Source organism: Lissotriton helveticus, chromosome 2_2 (genome assembly GCF_964261635.1).
Source record: "Lissotriton helveticus chromosome 2_2, aLisHel1.1, whole genome shotgun sequence".
In the NCBI taxonomy this organism is placed as follows: domain Eukaryota; kingdom Metazoa; phylum Chordata; class Amphibia; order Caudata; family Salamandridae; genus Lissotriton; species Lissotriton helveticus.
The window spans coordinates 351,883,764-351,908,900 of record NC_136060.1 but is presented as its reverse complement, the minus strand read 5'-3'; the positions used below and the strand labels follow the sequence as shown (position 1 = coordinate 351,908,900).

The following is a 25,137-nucleotide window of genomic DNA, read 5'->3' as shown; positions in this document are numbered from 1 at the left end:
TGAAGTATGCTGGAAACAGAGATTTTAATAGGATCAAAAAAAATCAAGACACTTCACTTGGTGTTGCACAAATGATAAATATTCACAGAAACCTGATCTCCACTCATTATTATTTGTGTGCTGCATAGTTCTATCAGTAAAACTGTATGTCTGTTGAAACTTAGTGGCCATTTCAATGGAAAATCTGCTGTCTGTAAATGACGAGTGTGCTGCCACACAGTTTTAGTTTCATTCAAAAATCGCCCCTCCTGATGTCCATTAAATGTAGGTGAGCTGGGAAAGTTTGTCATTCTAAAAAGTGTGTCTTGGTCTTAAAACGTTTGGGCACTATTGGTTTAGAATATATTAAATGTCCTACAACAGATTGACCCTCTCAAATCCTTCAATAACAAATACTCTGGGTATACATTCTACAAGTTAACAGTAGAATGAATCCTCAAAAGAGACTCCAGAACTGCCATCTAACTGGAACATTTCTCATCATACACTCTGTAGTTATAGATAGGGTTACTAGAGATTGGAATTCCATGGACATTTGCCCCTTAATACCTGTGCGCCCTTTTGACGAATCTCCATGAAACTGTGCCAGTAGTTTTGCAGTAATTTCGCAATACTACCACAGTTCATGTTGATAACAAGGCATTATGTAATTGGCTAATGACTGCCTTTGCAGCAGTTAAAGGCAGCCAAGTTGTTTTTGTGCAATTTGGCTGTGTTCTGGGTTAGTGTTGTTGAGAAAAACAAGGGCACCCAATATGCAATTGGTCAGGGACCTCCTTGGATACGTTACTATTTCTAAACACAATGGTCCCTAGACAGTCTGGTATAGTACAAATCAATATAGACTCAATCATTGCTATATTTTCTGTCCAGCCAGACAGATCTTAATTATGCAATAAATGTATAACATAAAGTAAGGGAAGAAATCCAAGTGGGACACAGCCTGCGTCCTACTGACATAAACAAACAAACAACATTAAGGGAAGGGTTCAGGCAAAGGAAACTTGTCTGCCTATAAGTTTAAATATAAAACAGACAGAATAACGTGGGGACACGATTCCATATTTAACCCCTTCCATGCGTCGGACGGCCGGCGGCCGGCCGACGTCACGGTGGGCGTGTGCGGAGGACGGCCGGGGGCCGTCCGAACCACGCCCACGCCGTAAAATCACCTGCACCGCGGCGGAATTTTCGCCGGGGTTAACATAGCAGTATAGTAAATGCATATGGTGTACATTTTGTCGACGGCGTTTCGATCCCTTAAATAAATAGTGTGATCATCTTCAGGACATTAAAATGACATGCCTGTATACATAAAGCCAAGTATGGGGCTAGTAGTTGTGAGAGTCTAGTGGGGCTCCTGCTGGAGGAAAGTATCCACAAGATAGCTGAAACCAGCGAACCAAAGGTCCAAAACAGTTGGGGCGAATAAGTAGGCTGGAGGTTTGTGGGCCTGACAAGTGCCGAAGAAGGTCGAGGAAAATTGCCGGCCGGGACCGCTCAAAGATAATTAGATGCCTTAATATGGAAATTAACATGGATCAAGACGGAGCCGCGGTCGCGATCTCCGTGATTACGATGCCCGAGGGAATATCGACTCCTGGCTTCGAATCACGGTCCAGGTGAAGAGCAGCCCGAGTGAATACCCGGTGCTGTCTGTGGTTGTGCACAGGTGCGTGGCGAATAGCAGTGTTCAAGTAAGCTCAGAGCGGTCATGTGATCTGACTCTGACTCACTCAGCCTCACACACAGTAACACTCTGCTATGCTCAGTCATTCTCCCTCACCCTCATTCATTCTCACTTGTACTCTCTCTTCCTAATACTCATTAACACTCACTTTGATCCACTTCTTCACTGACAGAGTGGCTCACACAAACAGACACACAGACATGCAGGGGTGTAAAACAGATCCCTGCAGCCCTTACAGTGCCTGGTGGCCCCCAATGCTCCACAGATCTAAAACTCTTTAGAGGGCCCCCATTCAACACAAGACCCATGAATATCTATGAGATATGAGAGACTAAGGGGCCCATCTTCACATTCTGCAGGGGAACGCATCATTTTGTCTTATGCCAGTTCTGCTCACACACACACACACGCTGTCACAGACACACACATTCATTCATACGCCCACAGCTTTTAAAAGTGTTTTTACATACCTGGCTGTCTGTGAAGGTCCCATTTGGATTCCTGCTGCTTCTTTCTGCTTCCAGCCAGGCCCAGTTTTAGAGGGTGGGCCAGGCCCACCCAAACATGAACCAGGCCCACCCAAACATCAACCTTGGCCCTCGCAGTGACGTCAGGCTGACCCCTTCAGCTGTTTATCAGATCTGGCTGTGGCACAGAGTTTGAACAGAGCAGGTAAGAGAATGTGTGGCTATTGCTCCGTTATTTAAAAATCTGCGAAAGGCCCAGCTAGATATATACTTTGTGTATGATTCGAGGATGTGTGTGTATTAGTTAATATTCTAAAAGTCTGTGAGGGCTCAGCTAATACATACTTTGTGTACGCTGTGTATATTTAATATATATTGTTGTATCGTTATCATGACGGATGCAAGACACAACTACTAAAAAGCAATATTTTGTCTGTTCATAATGTTTAAATGCAGATAAATTGTATGTTATGTGGATAGCTCAATGGGTTACTTGCAATACAGAAGTTACAATCCCAAAATGGGACAATGATCTATAAAGTGACATCAAAGAGCTGCATACAAACCTGAATGGTATACTTAGAACTTTTTTTGTGTGTGTTTCAATATAGTTAGAATTTCCCTACTCTTTCATTACTCTAATGTTGCTATAAAGGGTTTGTTTTGGCAGATATTCATTTTAATCAGTAAAGCCAACCCCACAAACACTGGGGTATGCTTTCAATCCTGCGTTTGTGCTTCTCCAGACCAAACCCTCTTAAAACATATTGCCCACCAGTATAGATGACATGTGATTCCTACACTTTGTAATCCTCATTGGCTTATGTGATTTTCCCTATAGGCTGATTTACATGCTTGTAAGATTCATTGTCTCTACATAATGTGTGCATGATGTAAAGTACTATGACACCCTATACTATGAGTAGCGCTATACAACAAATGAAATCGAATATGAGAGAGGGGCTACGGAGAGATGAATGACACTGTTGGAGGGTGGCAATTAGGGAATCCGAGGAGGAGGTCATCAGGGGGAGAGGCTATGGAGCGATGAGGGGCACTGTTAGAGGGTGGCAGTGAGGGACTCCAATGAGGAGGCCAGGGGGGGCTGGGCTACGGAGCGATGAGGGGCACTGGTGGAGGGTGGCAATGAGGGAATCCAAGGAGGAGGTCATCGGGGGGCTGGGGTACAGAACGATGAGGGGCACTGGTGGAGGGTGGCAATGAGGGAATCTAAAGAGGCGGTCATGGGGGGGCTGGGCTACGGAGCCATGAGGGGCACTGGTGGAGGGTGGCAAAGAGGGAATCCAAGGTGGGGGTCATAGGGGGCTGGGCTATGGAGCGATGAGGGGCACTGGTGGAGGGTGGCAATGAGGGAATCCAATGAGGAGGTCATGGGGGGCTGGGCTATGGAGCGATGAGGGGCACTGATGGAGAGTGGCAATGAGAAAATCCAAGGAGGAGGTCATGGGGAGGTGGGCCTTTGGAGAGATGAGGGGCGCTGTAGGAAGGTGGTAATGAGGGAATTCGAGGATGAGGTCAATAGGGAGAGGGGCTTTGGAGAGATCAAGGGCACTGTTAGAGGGTGGCAGTGAGGGAATCCGAGGAGGAGATCATGGGGGAGGGGGGAGATGCAGAGAGATGAGGGGCACTGGTGGATGGTGGTAGTGAGGGAGTCTGAGGAGGAGGTAATGAGGGGGAGGGGCTACGAAGAGATGGAGTGCACTGTTGGACTGTAGTACAGGTATCTACAGAAAAAAGAGGTCAATGGTGGGGCACCAATAAATAACTCTCCACATGCTCTGTATACACACAGAAGCAATCCTTGTATCATAGTGACTGTAGGCAAGTAGATATGATGTAATCTATGGCTTGTAGACTGCCTCCAGAAGACACAAATTGGGACGGTAGTGGCTCACCCAAATGTACCCTTGGCCCACCCAAATAAAAATTCCTGGAGCCGGGCCTGCTTCCAGCACTGGAGCTTGAAACTTAAACCTCGAACCTGCGTAGTTGCAGATTCAAAGTTTCAGTCTCTGCTCTTTCAACTACCCTTTCCCCCTTTCCTAACTCTGTGATGAGTAGGACAAGGGTGGAGTGACAGTCAGACTGGTGTCTACCCTTAGGCACTGCAGAGCTTAAGCTTTTAGCGCCCATAGCTGCCTTTAGCTGTGACACTTTAGCACGCCACAGATGGGGGAGGAACTGAAGCGTGCGAGGGCCCTGAGGCCAGCGCTGGAGTTTCCTCAGACCAGTGTCATCTCCCTGATGGCCATTGCAGGCGCTTTAACGCACCTGACCCAGCCTTCAGATAGGGTCACTAGCTGCCTCAGGCTGTTGCTGGACACCATTGTTTATTCTACCAAGAGTGAATAATAGAGTTTATTTACTCTTGGTATAGTACAAAATGTGCCAAGAAAGAAAGAGGGCGTAGCCCAGGATCAATGAACAGAGAGCCACCACTGGTGTGTCTAGCATAACATTCCTTGGGGAGTGCAAATTCATATGCTGCATTGAGAAATGTGATCTATAGCTTAGTGGCAAGACCTTTCAGAAGAATAGATATAAAGGTCAGTAGTTCATGACACCTCCATTCATGATCACTTCCAATAATGTTACTTCCCATTCACTGTACTGAGAAGGTGAAAGTTAAATGGGTTGAGCCTAGACCCAACCGATGTGTACTGCACTTACATCTCCCACTGTGTGGCCACTTTTAGTAATGTCACTTTCTAAGGCTCTAAATTATGGATTTGGGGTCAGTGGGGGTTGTTAGCTATGACCCACAAGACGTATGGTTGGTGGAATTGATAACCTACAGCAAGCCAGGTATGGCAACTTCTAGTGATGCCAATTCCAAGGACATGCTTACGATGTGGGTCATGTGGAAGGAGCAAACATCCACATGACATGTGGCTAATCCAATTACTATATCACTTTCTTTCGTCACTCACAATATTATAGCTTTCTGTTAATTTCTTTTCGGGACTGCAGAGATTTAACTTTAGGAATGAAAGAAAAAAAATATTTAATCGAAGTAGGTAAACATGAATTACTTACTTTAGGATGGATCTTTATTGTTGCAATGTCGGATTTCTTGTCAATATCTTTGATTGTTGCTTCATAAGTATCCCCATTTTGAAGCTGCACTTTCAGCTGCTGTCGGCCAGACACCGCACTGTTGCTGGATACCACATGAGCATTGGTCACAATCAAACCCAAGTCCGACATGATGAACCCGGATCCACTGGACAAGGGGACGTTTCGCCCAAACAATGGATGCCTGCATGAAAAAAAAACGAATGCTCAGTCACTCTAACAAATCTAAACAAGCATTTTTAGGAAATGTTAAACCAATCAATGATGACACATGAACCTGACAAAACTATGTTTTCAGTTGTAAATGACTAAACAATACATATTCTAAACTGCTGATAATTTTTCGTCTTGGGTTGTTTACACATGCGTGTCCATTTACACTTTTGAACTTTCTGCTTACACTGGCAAGGCCACGTTTTGGCAGAAGAACCAGACTAAACGTCCTCGAGAGTAAATTCTGGATTAGGATTTAAGCCCTTGTGGGGTCTCAGAAATGTAGCATCGTGCTGGTCAGTGAAAACCAATCCTCAAATAAAAAACGGAGATTTTTAGAATGATTCTTTTTGCCAAAAATTTCCCCTGAAGCTCCTCCAACTCTCTTGGTTGTTTTACTTGGGAGGGGGCATCCCCCACATTTATGACGGAGTATTGTGACTCGCGCCCCCAAACTGTAAATAGGGTCCTTAATGATAAGAATGGACCTTCGCCAGTTCTTTTTATACTTGCGGTTTAGCAACAGCTGCTAGTTTTACCCATTTCAATGATATTCATTTTATCAACATCTGAAAGATTTAAATTCATTGTATTGGACTGGCAGATATTCAAACTCGGACCAGCAGTGCACACTTAACTCACTGAGCAACCTCGTTGCATAACAAATACCAATGTGAGGGCCTAACATTCTGAAATAGCGCTGATGTGGTATGTAACTGTAATAGTGGCTGCATATCAGTTACAGCCTGAGATGTCCCTATTCCCTCACGTCTCACTTGCCTCTTCTCTCCCCTATAGGTAAACGCTTACTCGGTAAGAGTGATGTTGCCTCTGACTGAGTTTTCACTTTATAAAGGAATGCACAAATACCCAACTCACTAGTGGTACTTTTAAACTCGACTTGGAAAGATTAAAGGCTAGGACAGTCCCGCAGGTTTTGCTTCCGGGACCAAAACTAAAAAGCATTCTGGTATGAGTCAAATGATTCTGAGCTCAATGAATAACATTAAATCCTAGAGCAAGAAAGTTACTAATAGAAAATGACATTGGAGGAATTTAGGTGGGCAGACACCTTCTTAGAGAGAGGGTGTGACATGCTGAAGAAGAGACCATTAGTAGGGAAGACTCTAAAAGTAAAGGCAAGAGATTGGACCAGCAGGAGAGGCCCCTTTGTTACTTACTGTGCTCTGAATTTATGATGGCTCAAACCTTGAAATCATCTCTATGAAGCCATGTAAAGTCACTTTGCGTGGCTCCGAATGGCAGTCGCAGCTGGCATGACTCGCAGGTGGGGGTCACGAGGGAAGGGGTCACGCGGGGGGGTAATTTAAATTTAAAAAAAAAACTTTACCTTCGCCTCCGGTCCCGAAATCCCGCGTCACGTCTCCTGCTCAGTGCTCACAGGAAGCAGAAGCAGACAGCCTCCGAGTCCTCCCCTAAGCCAATCACAACGCTGCAATGGCAGCGCTGTGATTGGATAGGACCCTGTCCTTACAGGCGTCTATGGGGAGGCCATTTTCTTCATGCAGGCTGCACAGCAGCCTGTAAGGGGAAAATGGATTGTGCTATGACTGGTTTGGCCGGCCTTGGGGCCGACCAAACAGTCAGCACCCATAACATTGAGCTAGCCACTCCTCCCCAACCTGCCCACCCCCAACCAGGCATACCCTCTTAAGCTTTCTGACAGTGCGAGAAGCAGAAACATAAAATGGTATTCATACCATTTTACGTTTCTGCTTCTCGCACTGCGAGAAAGCAGTGGGGCGACACTCCAATGCCCACGTGGGGGAGCCTTCCCTACCAAATGGCCTTATAGATATGGAGTAAGGTAAGGTAGTGCATATCGCTGAGTTGCCTTGCTCTGCGCGCAGGAGGTGTTCCATGGACATTGCGATGGGTGTTCCCACGCAACACCCATGGATTTTGAAGCTTCCCCAGATATACAAAACCATGTAAACCTGGGGATGAACCAAAACTTTATGCCTCCTAAGGGGAGGCATATTGAAGAGAAATAACGTTATTTCTCCTCGTAAAATTCCTCTTTCCATGTGTGTTGCAAAGAGGAAAACACCTCTCAGAATTGTTTTTGTGTAGAAAGCTGTGCCTTCCCACACGAAAACAATCCTTCTGACAACACAGGTGCCCTTGAACCGTGGTGCAAGGGCAGTAGGCTACCAAAAGGGCCCCAGTGCTGGATGAAAGGAAAGGAATGCACCATACTGGATACATTCAGTGCATTTTTGCCATTTCACTTTGACGTAGTGCAGCAGAGTAAGGTGACTTGCTGCACTGTCCTACCTCAAAACTTCATAAATTATGCCCTTAGAGGCGTTGCGATGTCTGGGAGGAGCTCGTGAAGCATTGTTTCTTCACGACATTGGCAGCACCAAGACTGTCGGCAAGAAGCAGACTCCTGTGCCAACAGGCCAGGTTCAGGTTGGATCCCACAGCAGGTATGGCAGGGCTGTTGGGAATGGGAGGGGAAAATTGACATAAAAGACAGACAGCGGGGAACTACAGAAACACCATAACAGCTAAAGCATTTTCACAGAAATGTGGAAGGGCAGAGCCTCTTTTTAAAGGGATCGATCCCCAGTACTTTTGTAAGGAGTAGAATCAATCTGGGAAGAATGGCAGAGGGCAGTAAACTAGGTTTTCTCACTCAGGGGCTGGGTCGAAGGAGAGGGATATCACGCTTAATAGACTTATTAGAAATATTATTAGGGGATGGAGCTAACAGTCCACAGGGGACCACTGCAGTGAGAGTTGATCCTGAGGGACACTCACTTCCTTCCCAAGCAAGTTCTCATCAAAAGGCCTAACGAGGACTCATAGAAGGAAGACAAAAAAGGGAACCATTGGGGAGTTAGTTTACTTTTGAACATGATGAGTGCTATCTTTTTTCTTTCTGCTCCAATATGAGCATCCACCTTGATGGTTTATCAAGGATTTTTTTTTTCCTTCAAGTCGTTTTTATTACATTTAAAAAAGAAGATGAGCAGATAAGTAGCGCATGATACAATAATAATGAGAGGTACAGTGGGAGTCTAATATAAGAGACAAAAATGAGACAATCTGTAAATCAGAAGAGATCAAAGTAAATAAGAAAACAATAGATTACTCAAGTGCCCTGCCATGGTAGTCACAGTGAAGTTGTGATGTTATACTTGGATAATAGCAACAATTATTATGCAGTACACGTGAGTCAGCAAGTACAGTTACATGAGTGTATAGATATAAGATGCAATGCAGTTTCAGAGAATCACCATTAGTATATCCTTCCACAATCATTACAACAGTATAACCCTATTACTCTATGGGAACCTAAGATTATTTTCACGGAGGGTCGTAGGAGAAGGAACAGGCGTCAAGGGACTTCCATAATTTCCTATGTGATTTGCGCCAGGGAGAGCTGTGGAGTGCAATATTGTCTGCGCCTCTCAAGAAGGAGAGCCATTCTTGCCACATCCTAAATGAGACCTCATTGAAGCTTTACCACTCAGAATAATTTTACAGGCTAGGGTAAGCATAGGATTTAGCAAGTAATGGTCATTTACATTTGTGATCTTAGGGTCTAGAGCACCTAGGAGTACATAAATCTATCTTAACCTCTCTCTACACTAAAAATCAACAAATTCAACTTGGCCTCTCTCTGGCACAAGCCAAGCCTAAAGATTGAGGGCAGGTTGCTCCACTGGGAACACTGGTTAAAAAGCGGTATAAATCTAGTCAAAGACCTCTATATTGGGACCCTCCCCGTGGCTTTCTCAGAGCTTCAGTCTCGCCATGGTCTAAAACCAACGGACTTTTATGAATTCCAAAAATTACAATCTCTCCTCACGATGCGCTCTATTAAGCCCTCAGACCCATCGATACTCTCAAAGATGCCACAGCTCGTAAGGTCAGGACACACCGTCTCCAAAATATATAAACTACTATATCCCAAAGCACGCAAATACCATACAAAATGTGAAGAAAAGTGGGAATCCGAACCCAATACTAACAATATCCCTTTCGACTGGGAAATTATACATATCACTCCCTTTTCGAACAAAATCTCCCCAATACTCTCACAAACCAAAATAATGTTAATAAACCAGTCTTACTGGACACCCAAGAGGATCTTTAAAATGAACTTCAGTTAAAGCTCTACATGTTGGAACTGCAAATCCCACGTAGGTACCCTTGCCCATATGCCCTTCCACTGCCCTATTCTTCAAACATGATGGTTTACCAAAGATAATCCTGAAATCCCCCAGCTGTGTATGGATGAAGGCTTTCCATAGCTGAGTTGTCGGCCTGTTGGGTTTAGGCAAACTGGATTAGGCAATGGCCTAGCCAAAGGCCAGGCAGGCATCATCCACTGTCATTGGCGTAGCAAAGGGATTGGGGGCGATACACTCGGGTGGCATGAGTTTTCGGGGAGGCCGTCTCCACTCCCCCTGATCTTTCATCGGCCACCGCAGGAGGTACTGCAAAAACCGCCAGCCTTCCTGCACCTCCCCTCTTTCACGCAGCCGCCGCGGGCGGCAAAAGCAGTGACCACCACGGAGGGCACAAGGGCTAGCTTCGCCACTTTCCACTGTGCAAAGCTAAATGCCATGTATAATAGGGAATGTCTGCTATGCACAGCTCAAAATGGGTACATGGAAGGTGAATGAAACATACTGTGTTCATGGTGTGCATCTTGTGTTGCATGATGACAACCTTGCATGATGGCACACTGACACCCCTTACACGCTGCATTTTACTGATCCCTGCCTCGCCCAGCCGGTGTTACTGGATCGGCTGCAAGCGAGGGCAGGCGCCATATTAGGTGTGGCGGGGGCTGCGCTCTAGTCGCGCCGGCCTCCCGCCCTCCTCAGCTACTTAGTTGGGACCGGAATTGCGCCTCGCTGCCTATTAGCTCTCCCTGGTGAGACCGAGGGCTGCGAGCTAGCGCTGGACCACATTTTTGTGCTCACTTCGTGAATCCATTACAGATAATCGTTTTTAAACCTTTTAATATTGTGAAAATATTTTATCTGCTGGGGGGCTGTAAATCGTTTAGTTTTAAAGGGAATTTGAAGAGGCACACTGACACCCCTTACACGCTGCATTTTACTGATCCCTGCCTCGCCCAGCCGGTGTTACTGGATCGGCTGCAAGCGAGGGCAGGCGCCATATTAGGTGTGGCGGGGGCTGCGCTCTAGTCGCGCCGGCCTCCCACCCTCCTTACTTTCTATATCAGCAGGTCATGACCAGACGGCGCAGCGGGCTGGCGCAGCGGGCGCGCGCCGAAGCCGCGCCTAAGCCAAGCCCGTCTGCGCCCGTCCGCGACCGGACTCGGCCCAGGGCCATGACCCCTGGCCCTTCGGTGCGCTACTCATCGGCCCAACTTAGGTTGTTCAATTCTGGCTTGCCTAGCTTTCACTGTATTCACTTGCCTCCTCCTACTGCAGTGGGTATTAATCCTGCTCCGTGTCCTGGGTGTAATTACCAATTAATATCTCCACTTTTACCCATTTCTTCAGCTGCTGGAGCCCCCAGCTGTCTGCCCATCACCTTACCCCAGGGATGTCGAGCAGCGTTAATCAATACATGCTCCCTCCCTTGTCATAGCTTAGATATCTGTGAGTTTATAATAAATCACGATCTCGACTTTCTTTTTACCACAGAAACATGGGGAGATGCGGGCTCGGGACCCGACTTTTGTCAGGCTACTCCTGATGGTTATAGCGTAGTAAGACATGATAGACAAACAGGAAGAGGTGGAGGACTGGCTATAATATATAAGAATCAGTATCATACTTCGCTTGACCCCATTTCACTCACCAACTGTGAAGCTGCAACCTTTGCAATTAATATTAACTGCAAACAAACTTTCAAAGGCATTCTGCTCTATCGACCTCCTGGACCTCGGAATTTTTTTCTTGGGTCCCTTTCTGAGCTAAATGACCATATCATAGGCTCCGCAGATTACACTGTACCTGGAGATTTCAATTTCCCTTTGGAAGAACAGGGAAATCACGACACCTCCCAACTAATTGCAGATTTCCTCACCCTAGGACTCCAACAACTGGTAATGGGACCCACTCACCAGGCGGGACACACACTAGACGGTGTGTTCACTAACAATCCGCTTATCACAATACTAGACACTTTACCCCTTATTTGGACTGATCATAGGGCCATTATATTTGGCATTGAGATACGCCCAGTCAACCGTCTCGCTCCTAGACCTCCCGCTAGGGCAGCAATCCGTGCTTGGAAGAACGCTGACATTTCTCAAATGGCAAATATCCTGACATCATCCTCCCCTATTATAGGGCTTAACCCTACCTTTTCAGCCTCTGATCTCCAGGATTGGATTAGGAATGCGGCTGATCAGGTCGCTCCAGAAAAGTCCATCCAACCTAATAGAAGGTCACCCACGGCGGCATGGTATACAGAAGAGCTCAGACTTCACCGACAATATTGTCGGAATTTAGAAAGACGCTGGAGGAAATCCTACTGCCCTATTGCTAGGCAATCTTATAGAGATGCCTTAACTATATACAAAAAGGCCATCACTAGTCGGAAAATGCTTTTTTTCTCGACCCAAATTAACAATGCTAAGAACTCGGCCAAAGAACTGTTTTCAGTGGTCAACTCCCTATCCATACCCCCATCAGGTCTTGGAGCAGAACCTTCCCAACTGTTCTGCAATGCACTGTCCACTTTCTTCACCACCAAAGTGGCAGATATCTATGCATCCTTTGGTGGAGACACGGGGGCTAGACCCACTGCCAGTAACAAGGAACCCTTCCATACCAATCATGATCGTTTTTCTCTTTTTGCTGACACCTCAGAGGATCACATTAGCAGACTTATTTCCATCATTAAGTCTGGATCCCCTTTGGACCCATGCCCGCCCTCAGTGATGATCAGGTTAAGTGAGGTGATTTCTCACCCACTTACGGAAATTTGCAACACTGCCTTTCAAACTGGTTGCTATCCAGCCCCGTGGAAAAAGGCAGTGATTAAGCCCCTTATGAAGAAGCCCTCCCTAGATCCCTCCGCCCCGGCTAGCTATAGACCCATTGCCTGTCTTCCTTTCCCGGCCAAAATCTGTGAAGCTCTGATGAACACACAGCTCTCAGAATTCGTCGATACGCACCATCTTTTAGACGAAACCCAGTTTGGCTTTAGGAAGGGACACGGGACGGAGACGGCTCTAATAAAAGCTACTGATGAAATTAGAACCATCATGGACCAGGGAGGAATGGCCATCCTGATTCTTCTGGATCTATCCGCAGCATTTGACACGGTCGACCATGTCATTCTGGTCGACCGTGTCACAGCCCTGGGGATTGACGGTTTGGCTAGAGATCTTATTTCATCTTTCCTAGCCGACCGCACCCAGACAGTCAAGTTGGGTAACTTTTACTCTCCCGTCTCTGCACCACCATGTGGAGTACCACAAGGCTCCTCGCTAAGTCCTACGTTATTTAACATCTACGTAGCGGACTTAGCGAGGGTAATAAAGGCCTATGGGGTGCGATTAACCTCTTACGCAGACGATACCCAACTGGTACTGGCGATCCATAAAAATGGTACAGCAGTAGCTGCCAATTTTCAGGAAGCAATGCTTGCGGTCAGTAAGTGGATGTCCACTAATTGCCTAAGGCTCAACTCGGATAAAACCTAGGTTATGACCTTTGGCAATCTCGCCCCAGAATGGTCCTCCACCTGGTGGCCCATACAACTGGGCTCTCCGCCCGTCCCAGTGGTAAAGGCTAGGAACTTGGGAGTCATCCTTGATAGCAAACTAACTCTCAATCTTCACGCTAACAAGGTTGTTTCCGCTGCTTTCTTTATGCTAAAGAAAATAAAGAAATTGTTGCCTTATCTCCCCCCTTCTGCTGGGAAGACTCTAGTCTCTACTCTGGTATTCTCCAAACTGGATTACGGGAATGCCCTCTTTCTTAACACCCAGAAATCTGTAATCTCAAAGTTACAGTCTGTACAGAATGCGGCTGCCAGAATTCTGCTAAACATCCCTCGCCGCCATCCCACTACCCTTGCCATTCGACATCTTCACTGGCTCAGAGTAGAGAGTCGGGTTAAGTTCAAGGCCCTCTGCATCGCCTACAAGGCCGTGCATGGCACTGGACCCAAATTTCTGACTGAGGCATTTCAATTGTACACCCCCAAAAGACCGCTGAGATCGGCTAATATTTGCCTTCTACCTGTACCTCGTACCAGAACGGTAACTTGGGGAGACCGCCGCTTTTTAGTGGCTGCACCAAAACTGTGGAATCTTCTTCCACTAAATATTAAAAATGCCCCTAATCTGATAAGCTTTCGGAGGCTTGTAAAGACATGGCTGTTCGATCAGTGAACTCTATTTTTATGGTCCTGCTAGCTTACACATGCGCCGAGACACCTTCGGGTAATTGTTTGCGCAATAAAAATCTCAAATAAATAAATAAAATAAAATAAAAATGATGAATTTCAGGACTTTTGGTTTTTGTATTAGCTCAATATTGACTGATTTTAAGTTGTGTTATTTTCAGTGAATATATATCCTTATTTGGCCTGCGAGTAAACACAGGAACTAATTACATCTGTGCAGTGATAGTTGTGTAGCAATAAATACAATCAGCCCTGCACACATCTCTTTTGAAAAAATTAGAGGGTGGACACTCATCTCTGTTACTGACCCTTTACTTACACCCTCCTACACAATTCTGCCATCTGCTCCATAAAAATAAGACTGCTCAGCTTTATATGACACCATCAACCACTTGATGCTCTTCAATAAAATTCCCACTATTGGTACTGCAGGGACTACTCTAGAGTGTTTCACTTCCTACATCTACAAATGTTCTTTTCCAGCCTGCAATTTCTCTGACCAGTCCATGTCTACCATCTCTGTAGTGGAGTCCTTCAAGACTTCCATTCTTGCCCCCTACTATTTTTGCCCTATACCACTTCTCCACACATGACCACCTCTTCCTTTAGCTTCTCCCACTACATATGTTGTAACAACAGCCAATTCTTTTTCCCTTAAACCCTCAGATCTCAAAATGTCCCTTTCATCCTCATCTCCGCATACATAATGCTTAACGCACTTCAATGAAGAATAGTCCGGTGCTGATGATCAATCACCCTATGAGTAATGAATTGTCATTGATTGACTGTGAAGAAAGAGACAGGAATACAAGCAATAGGAAGAGATCCAGACTTCATTCCGTTGCAGCGGGAACAAAAATTACTTTGGTCCTGATGTATAAAACCATGTTACAGTTGCAACCCGTCAGATTCACTAAACCATAGGTCTTTCAGCAGCAAACTAACGTGCTCCAATCTACTAAACCCATTTTGCAAATCAGAAAAGTATTTCTAAATAGCAAAATTAGTTTACTAACTCGTTTAGAATCATATTAAGGAAGGGGAGTAAAAGGATCATTGGCTACTAATTGTGATTGACAATGAGATGTATCAATGGTTTGTTACTGTAATTACTGATGCAAACCATTGGTAAGTTGCTGACTCAATGGTAGTAACCCATTGGCAAAGGGGAAGCTGGCCTTGTTAACCAATTCCTGCTTTGGCTTTTGTGCGGGTGACTTGTGCAGGGCAGGCAGTGGTCCAGCAGGCAACTGGCTGCTCCCATCATGTGATCCCAAGTGGGAAATATAGTTTTTAAAGATGCACAGTTCCTTTAAAGAATAAGGGTTGCTTACAAAAAACATTGGTAAAGCCAAAATGACTGGCATTGGCTGCCAGCCTTTTGGCTTTGCTAACACCTTTTTTTTGTTTTGTCATATTTTTCCAAAACTTTATTTTTGGGGAAGGTGCTGGACCCTCGTCAATCTAAAAGAACTGACTAAAATGAAAAAAAATGTTGGGTTTAACTCTAAAAAAAAGCACACAATTGTCACAGTAGTCTGCTGGCACTGAGAGGAACTACTTTGTGGGTGGATGTGCTCCATGTGAAAGGGCGGAATGCCCTAACTTACATTGAAGTTAACCAATGGCTGGGGTGGGCTGCCCCATGCTGTATGCAGTGATGGTAATAACAAAAATGTACATGACACAACAACAGACAAATGGATTAAGAGGGCTGGCGAAAAGCCTCTATGACCAAGATCGTTACATATCATTTTAGTAAAATGAAAAGGTATTGCCTAATGTCAGACTTAAAAAGATTCTGGTTTGGGAAATCATGGACCGATTATTCTCTTGTGTCCAAAACATTTGACATTAATCAATGCAGCAAACAGCAACATTCACAAATCAAACCTAAAATGCATACGAAAAACAATTAAGAACACCACCACACATTCACTGCAAAGAAAGACATGCTGACCACTGGAAACGAATTAGACACAATGAATATAGTGGGATAATTTTGAAATGTTTCATGGCAATCTGAAATACATTTTCTCCTATGCCCGCGCACGTCAGCTTGTTCCTCTCTATAAGAAATATGCCAGAGCTTCATAGGAGGTGAGGCTGTACCAGCAGTAATCACACAATAATAATCTGAAGCCAAATTTATGTGACTGGGCAATGAAGCTGCGAAACACTCAGTGGCAACATAAGACATCAACATAAATTCAACCCTATAAGGACGACAGTGTTAATCGTAACTAGTATTATTACTGATGTTATTACTCAGGGTCCTTCTAGTGGTTGATGTGCACAGCATACTAATGCTGCTATTAGCATTAGTATTTAAACTACCACTAAGGTTACTGACATTGTTTTCACTATTATCGATAGTAATGGTTGTGTTTTTGGTTTTACAACTGTAAATAAGTATTATTCATCCAAAGAAAGTACAGATAGATTCACAGGTTCCAACATCCTGGCCTGCCACCACACATTTTCTGAGTGTAGGAAGCTGGCTCTCTGCATAGTGGACTAAAATGCTCTTCTGTTATACATCCAGGTGACCTCTACCAATTACTCTTTAATTTTCCCCAAGAAGGTGCCCATGCTCCCATTGCCCATTCTAAAGTGCCTTCTAAATCGCATTTATATGGGACACAATACACTTAACCCAATGCGTGTTCTTTGCCAATATGACATCCTTATTTGGGAATTCTCGAAATTTTTCCATTCACTTGCGATGGCGCCCACGCAAACGGGCCTAATTTGCTTTCTGACGCGCATTTTCATGCACAAAATGGCGGTCACACATGCGCTGTACAGCCCTAAGTCCCGGGTCTAGTTCTTTTCCCCTCTGCGAGTTCGATGCACATGCTCGCGTAAGCCCACACGCAAAAGATGGATACCATTTACACCGGCTGGTAGCAGGGACACGCCAGCAGCCAGGATCTCGGGAGACCACACTAGGTTTCAGCGGATCACTTGTCTTGATGAAGAAAGGAGTTTCTGCTCCCTCTCCTTGCCGGCATTTTGACATTGCGATTTGCTGGTCTTACATGCTGCTAATGGCGCTTCTCCACTCTCTCTCTCTCTCTCCTTCCCTTCAGTGTGACTATAGACGGTACCCCTCCCGGACCCTGAATTTACACCTAACACTATAATTTATTGCAATTATTTTCCTTTTTTACAACTATGCTGTTTTGCAATCCTCTTCAATGCACATGATTTAGTGGCCACGCATGCTCCAGCCAAACACCGGCATGGACGGCCACTACCCTGCCAATCACCAGGCACCTCAGTACCTCTCGATTCCCATCACCTTGGGATACTCACAGCACTTCACCAGCATGCTGTATGTCAGTCCATGATGTAAAAGTGATATAGACACACCGTTGAGGATTATTAACATGCTGCGTTATAGTCACAGGTTCATACCTGTCAAGAGATCCTTGTATAAATAGTATATTTCTCCCACTCGGCTCAGACTACAGATTGACTCACTGTTGTGCCTACTTACCTGATAACAGCACTAAGGAGTACGCTAAATATTGCATTTTACGTTGCATTTATGTATCTTGTCTTGTCTTCTTATTTCCACAGGTTTTTACAGTGGGTCCGTGAGTATATCGATACCAGTGAGCACCACAACACACCTTAGCACGTGTGTTGGATAATCACCTTTCACGTGGCATGATTTTTGCCACTCACACTCTCTTCACCCGGTCCTGACGAAAGCCCATACATTATCTATCCAGAGCTGAAACATGTAGACCATATTTGAGACAACTAAGAGTAAAATTCACTCCAGTAGTTGCGCTATTTCATTTTAACCGTATGCTAGGCTGTCACTAATTAACAAATTAGGCCAGGATTCCAGGAGATATTTTTAAATCCTCACTAAACTACTTCACACAAATACACTACACCAGCTCTGCTGTAATCAGGTGTCGCAGCACAACCGGGGGGCATTCGGCAACCCGATTGGGACCATAATGATGAAGCATGACACCAACTAGGTTGGCGTGTGAGGGGTCTTTTAACAAAACTTAATGGTTTCCTGGCACTGTTCATCATAACAGTGAGTCCTAATTCTTTTCACAGTTGGTTAGTCCACATTGTTTTGCATATATTTGAACTGGGGATAGGGACATTCCCTATAACTTCCTCGCTCTTTCCTTGATTTAGATTGAGTCCAGTGAATCCCCAATTGGTATAAAGAGGTAAAAAGCAGATAATACTAATGCTCTTTTTGTGGTAGTGTGGGCAAGCAGAGGCTAGTACTTAGCATTTGTTGTAATCACAGAGGCAATAAATGAGACATACATTCAAGCATAAATGCAAGACCAATTTATAAAAATAGTATTGATTTTTATGTAATTTTTAAGACCAAGAACACAGTTCTAAGGTAAGTTCTTTCGGAGTTACAATTTTCCAAAATTCGGACAATACATCACTTGTGTGCGAAATTACGCACCATAGGAAATAATGGAGAAAAATGCATATAAAATTAGGCAATGCTTTCATGAAGTTCACCTTCTTGTTTTAGGTCGATGTCAGAACCAGGTCCAAACTTGCAGCAGGAGATGTTCTGGAGCAACCTGGATTGGCCAGGAGCAGATTGCTGAAGGTCTTGGAAGCTGGTGCGTAAAAATGAAGAGTGCGACTTGAAAGTATACTACATAGGAGATTTCCAGGAAAGTCAGGTTAAGCTCCTTTGAGGGAGGGGGTTGCAAGGGCTTGAGGAAAATGGGAGCACACCTGGTTATTTGGTGCCAGGGCCATTGGGGAAGGGTGCTGAGCGAACAGGTCAGCAGGGAGTCATGAGTCTTAAGGTCGTCACAGTCAGGAGCATGAAATTTGAAGAGGTGATCTCAGGACAGCTATGCCACTGAGGAAGTGGGTCTCAGGTGTCTCAAGATCCCTCAACAGGTGCTTGCTTCTGGTGTTTTGATAGTCCAGTGGGGACTCTTCTTCTCCGTGTTTGGTGTTGGGGTATGGTTCCCCAGGTATTTGTATGCCACAGCTCCAGTAGGTCCAGGTGTCTCCAAACTCTAACCCTCTGGAGCTATTGTACTTTTCCTTTCTTTCCGTGCTGTGCTGAGGTCATCAGGGAGCAGCAAGTCGACAAATCAGACATTAATTGATTGGTGTCTGTAGTGTGCAGGGGAGATATACCTTTACTCCAAGTGAGCTTCTCAGTAATTTGTTGAAGGCTGGAGGTGCTCTGGGGCCTTTGGAGTCCTTTCAGGCTCAGGACAACACAGCAGGCAGTGATTGTCGAGTCCCTAAGGCAGTAGGAAGAGTTTGGCGCCTTTTTATTCTGCAGCAGGGCTTCAGCAGTCGTGCAGTAGGCCTATTTTGTCTTGGTCTTCTTTTGTCCATCGATTCTGATGTTCAGGTCTCGGGTGCCACCTAAATACTGAACGTATGAGTGTTCCTGTGGGAAGGGGCACTAACCTTACCCTGATTGGTTGTTTCTCCACCATCCGAAGATGGTGGAATTTCAGGGGAGGGGTTCACATTGCCTGCCCCATCCTAGGGGCCGTGTAGGCTGAGTGGGGACCCTCCTCCTAATTTAACTAATATTCCCACCTTTTCCTCTGCCAAACATGGATCAGGAAATGGTGCTTGGCCTCTCCCATTATCTGGAGGTTTCTGGGTTGGATTTCAAAGGTGGCATCACATTTGAAGCTTCCAGACCATGAAGGCCATCTGTCCTGGAGGAGGTATGAAGCACCTCCACCCAGAGCAGGATTTGTGTCTTTCCTCTGAGAGCACTGTTTCTCACCCAATGAGGTCAAACATGTCTGGAGGTGGCAGACTGGCACACAAGTTAGGGACCACACCAGTGCTTTGTAGGTTTACAGAGGACTCTCTAAAAGGGTTTTCTGTGTGAGTTTATTAATAAAACCCACCTCTGGTATTCTTGAAGATTTATGAATACAAGATGTTTGGTACCAAACACCTTAGAAATCAGTGAAACCATCATGGAGCTATGAAACCCGAGTTGACAAGTATCCATCCCATGTACACTTCATGGCTTCCCTGTGCACTTACAATATCTCAGAATAGACTGGATTTTGTAGGGGCATATCAGCTCATGCTGATATGCCCACACATAGGATATAGTGTGCCCTGCCTCCAGTAGGGTTGACTTACCTATACCTTATGCAGTGTATGGGGGGGCATGGCACACAGAGCTGTGCCCTGTTGATTCTTCTGATTTTTTTGCACCAAGACACACAGCCTGAAATGGCAGTATGCATAGTTTTGGTGAGGGGTCCCTGGGGTGGCACAACCAGTGCTCCATCCCCAGAGGAAACTCTTCATAGCCATGCCCTAGATATCAGGGGTACCACTTACTAAGGAATTGCAGGGGTAACTGAAGTAGCCCCAATCGTGGTACATTGTTTGGGAAAGAGATCTGATACTGGGCAACTGGTTAGCAGGGACCCAGTGCCCTTACAGGTTGAAATCACATCAGGCAAAAAGTGGGGGCTAACTGTGTCAAAAGAGGCACTTTTTTACACTGAGTCATTCTTTGGGCATATGAATGACCTTTCCTCAGACCATCCAGCCTACAGAGACGTATACCAAACATGTAACTGGCTTTGCCCAAGCCAATCCAATCTTCCAGAGGCAGTAATTTGAAATGCAACTGACTATGCCCAAGCCCTGCCAGAAATCAGGAGGCATTGATCTAATACCTAGCACAATTCCTGGGAACTTAGCTGCACCTCAGTCCCATCAACCTTCAGTAATCAATGGTAGGATAGATGATTGATATGCTCTGCCCTGCCATATTCCAGGGAGCATTATCAATAGTTTCCTAACAGGGTTTTACATAAGAAAAATATAAAATAAAAATGTAGGATGGGCGATTTTGATGCTCTCCATCGATTTTCTGTCTTGTCTATAGTACCCCTCTATATGTTAAGTTCAGGAGTGAACCAAGTTTTGAATAGGTGTTTACGTGGGTCTTTGCAGCTTGTTTGGGCGCCGGCACATGGGAAGAGAGCAACAGCAGGCCAGATGTAGTAGCTATTGCTTGGTGCTGTTCTCTTCCCTCAGTACAATCCAGTATAGCAACTTTGGGCGGTGGTACATTTTATTGCTGAATACGCATTATGTGCTGGAAAGTAACTATCCTTCCAAGACTTTCACCTCTTTGCATCACTTTCCGTGATTTTGTGCTGGTAGAAAGAGTTAGTAAATCTGACCCCTGGTTTTATTATGCATATCTAATATCTTGCCTAGTGTGTGCCGCTAATAAGTATATTTAATCTGCATGATGGAAAAAAAGAGTTTTCATGTATAAACTGTCTCTAACATTTAGCGTGGTTTCTCTTTGGAGCTGTATCCTTCTTCCCCCCCAATAAAAGAATGAAGTTGTCGAACCAAGGATAATTGACCTTCCTTACAAGGTGTTTCAAGTTGGAAAAAAATAGTCTTATAGATCTGGCAGGGTGAGAACAGATGTGAAACTGTTTGATTTATTAATGCAATTCTTCCTGCTTGCTTTATTAATCATTTAGGGAAATCAGAGACACCTGTCAATGCATTTGAAATAATTACTTCATTTCAAACAGGAAACTTTTACAAAGTGGAAATGGACAAGAAATGTATCAAAAATAAGTTTATTGATACATAGACCCCCGAGATACAATTACATGCAACCGCTCTCCCAAGCCGTCCGCCGCTATCTCCATTCCAATCAAAACCCGCTCATCCTAACATTCTAAAGAATTAAAGGAACATAGCTAAATAACCAACAAGAATGTAACACATCCCCCTTTCTAATAAAACAACAACAAAAATAAACAAATAAATAAATAAAAAAATAAAAAAATAATCACAATAAAACAATGGTGAATTATTACATAGGATAATACATGGTAAATTCATTTAAGAGTTCAGAAAATAATCATTAAGCTTAACAGGTTTCTCAACAATTCGTCCTGACAACCTTCTTGGATTAGGAATGGTTTTCATAACCGAAGCATGTGATTTGGGATGAATGATGACAGAATTCGGTTGAACGCTTCCAGATGTCCCTGCTATTGATTTGGAAGGAACACTGACAGAACTAGATTGTACAGATACATTTTTGTCCTTATTCAACCAAATGTTACGTTCTAAATCATTGCATAAAGTAATTTTGTTAAAGTTCCACTTACGCCCATCATTCAACAACACACAATTTCCCATTACTTACAAATTTTTTTGGGTTGGGACCATTTGGAAGAACCATCCTTTAATAAACCAACCCGAGAAGATCTCACCCAATCACCTACACAAAATTCTTGTACATGTTTCTTAATTCTGTTGTTGTGTCTATTAACATACTTTCCTTTATACACATTCATTCTATCATTAAGACTTTCTTTGAAAACATGCCTGGAAGAAGTCTTAAGCATCCATGCCGGAGTTACTTTGCTACACGCAGAACGTCCCTTAAGAAGATTGAAAAAGTCATTAACGTGGCAGAATTCCAATTAATTCGCAATTAACGTTGCGATAACTCCAAATTATTTTCTTAACAGCAATTTTACAATCTACACCCTCTACCACTGCCAACTGAATACACTCCTTCAACACACGGTTGAATCTTTCTACCATACCATTTTTCCTTGGACAATATACTGCAGTAGTTACATGTTTCACTTAAAAAAGGAGAGAGTTTTCCCTCTTAAACCCAGAAAGGACCGGGACATATAGCAACTCAAAAGGAGATTCCTTTCTGTGTATTCAAATTTTAGATGAACAATACCATTTGTTCTAGTCAATTATACCAACAGCCGACCACACATACCATTTAAGTCAAAAACATAACATTTGATGTATCTAGTTATTTTTATTATTTCTTTTTATTATTTCTTTCTAATTAAAACCAATTTCTTCATATACACAGTATACACAATTTATTAAAACATATAGGTTTTTTACAAAAAAATCATATTACATTAGTCCACATAGTTTATCCTGACAAAACATATAAGAACACAAAATAATACAGTTAAAAAAACTCTTTTTGTCAAAGGTTTGTCGACGCGTTTCGGTGCTTTGTTGTTTGGAACACCTTCCTCAGGACTATTAAAACATCTTCTTTGTGTAAAGCAATTTTTATTTTGCAGTACCAGATTCAATCCAGGAGTGGTTATGACATTAATGGCTGCTCCTCCCTGTTTTATCATAAGAGACTTTTTCGTTTGCGCTGAAGCAGTCCAAGACAATTGCTGCACTCGTATAAACTTGTTTTTCCGTTTCTTCCGTGTATCAGTCTGGTCACACGTGATGCTAAATACTGCACGGATTCAAGAACGGATGCCTCCTCTTATTCAATTGAGGCAGGTCTGCAATGTCTTCACTTTCAGCGAACGCTCCGTCCGTGTATCAGTCTCACTGGTCGTCGGTACCGATACCGACGACCAGTGAGACCGGACGGACGGAGCGTTCTCTGAAAGATGTTTTAATAGTCCTGAGGAAGGTGTTCCAAACAACAAAGCACCGAAACGCGTCAACAAACCTTTGACAAAAAGAGTTTTTTTAACTGTATTATTTTGTGTTCTTATATGTTTTGTCAGGATAAACTATGTGGACTAATGTAATATGATTTTTTTGTAAAAAAACCTATATGTTTTAATAAATTGTGTATAGTGTGTATATGAAGAAATTGGTTTTAATTAGAAAGAAATAATAAAAAGAAATAATAAAAATAACTAGATACATCAAATGTTATGTTTTTGACTTAAATGTTATGTGTGGTGGGCTGTTGGTATAATTGACTAGAACAAATGGTATTGTTCATCTAAAATTTGAATACACAGAAAGGAATCTCCTTTTGAGTTGTTACATGTTTCACTCCACACGACCGTAAATAATCCTGAAATTCGCCAGCCACAAATTGCGGGCCATTATCCGTAGTAATTGTCTCAGAAAAACCTTCCCTATGGAACAATTCCTAGCAAAAACCAATCATGTTAGAAGCTTTAATCTCCTTGACAAACGCCACCTCAGGCCATTTGCTATGATAATCCATTAAAACTATAGCAAATTTGCCAGCAACATTACCAACACTAAATGGACCACAAATATCCATAGCCAATTTCTGCCACGGTTTATCTGGAAATGGAATAGGACTAATGAAGGATTCCTGAGAAGAGTGAGACTCATCACTACAAGTGCATGCTATGCAATTACTCACACGCCTCTCAACATCTTTATCCATGCCAGGACACCAAAAATCACACCTACACCTTTTCTTCATACCAGACATACCAGAATGCCCTTCATGAATAAGATCCAACAACCTATTGCGTAAACCATATGGTACGATAAGTTTGTCTGCTCTCCTGACTACACCAACACTTGAATCATAAGAAAGTTCTGGCCACACAGTTTTATACTCAGATAATTCACAATCACTCCATGAATAACGATTGCACTCTGAAGCTAACCGTGCAATCAGTTGTGTTAACACAGTATCGTCTTGTACAGCTTGCTTCCACTCCTCTAAACTAATAGCACCATTGCAAGCTTCATCTACTGTAGCTACCGACCACTCTTCATCTTAATCCAATACAATGTCCCCATCGTTAACTGGAAGACGAGATAAACAATCAGCATTAACATTCTTAATGCCAGGTACATACATCATTTTGAAATCATATTCCTGGAGTTTGTAAATCCACTTTGCAATTCTAGGAGTAGCCCTGCCTGCCCCTTTGGTTGAAAATATATCCACAAGAGGTTTATGATCAGTTCTTAATTCAATATTTGTGCCCCAAATGTAATTCCTAAAATAATTTACGCCCCAAAAACAAGCTACGGCCTCCTTTTCTATGACCGAATATGATGGTTCAGCACCTTTCAAAGTTCAAGGCACAAATGCTATTGCCCATTCAAAATTGTCTTTACCTTGCATTAATACGGCACCCAGACCATACGCACTTGCATCCACAACAATGATAGATTTTTTGTTGGGATCAAAAGGTTTAAGTGCTACAGCATCCATGATGTCCTTCTTAATATTGTCAAAAACTAATTGGCACTCTGCATTCCACAAAAAATTAGCTCCCTTTTTCATTAATAATCTCAAACAAAAAACTTTTGAGGCAAAACTGGACACAAATTTGGAATAATACTCCGCTAGACCTAAAAAAGAACGTAGTTGTTCTTTGTCAGAAGGCGATGGAGCATTCTTGATAGCATCTAATAGGTTTTTCTTAGGCCTAACGCCTTCAGCTGACAAGGTATGTCCAAGATACTCGATCTCATTTGGTGCAAACTTACATTTCTCAGCAGCAACAG

General features: G+C 43.7%; 1 protein-coding gene across 1 annotated transcript in view; it reads right to left on the bottom strand.

Moving 5' to 3' along the window:
• HTRA3 (HtrA serine peptidase 3) overlaps window positions 1-25,137 on the bottom strand; it is a 265,925-nt gene that overhangs the window by 100,439 nt on the left and 140,349 nt on the right. Inside the window, exon 3 of the mRNA XM_078678531.1 lies at window positions 5,215-5,437. Coding sequence (XP_078534657.1) covers window positions 5,215-5,437 — 223 coding nt within the window. The remainder of the gene's footprint in view (window positions 1-5,214; window positions 5,438-25,137) is intronic.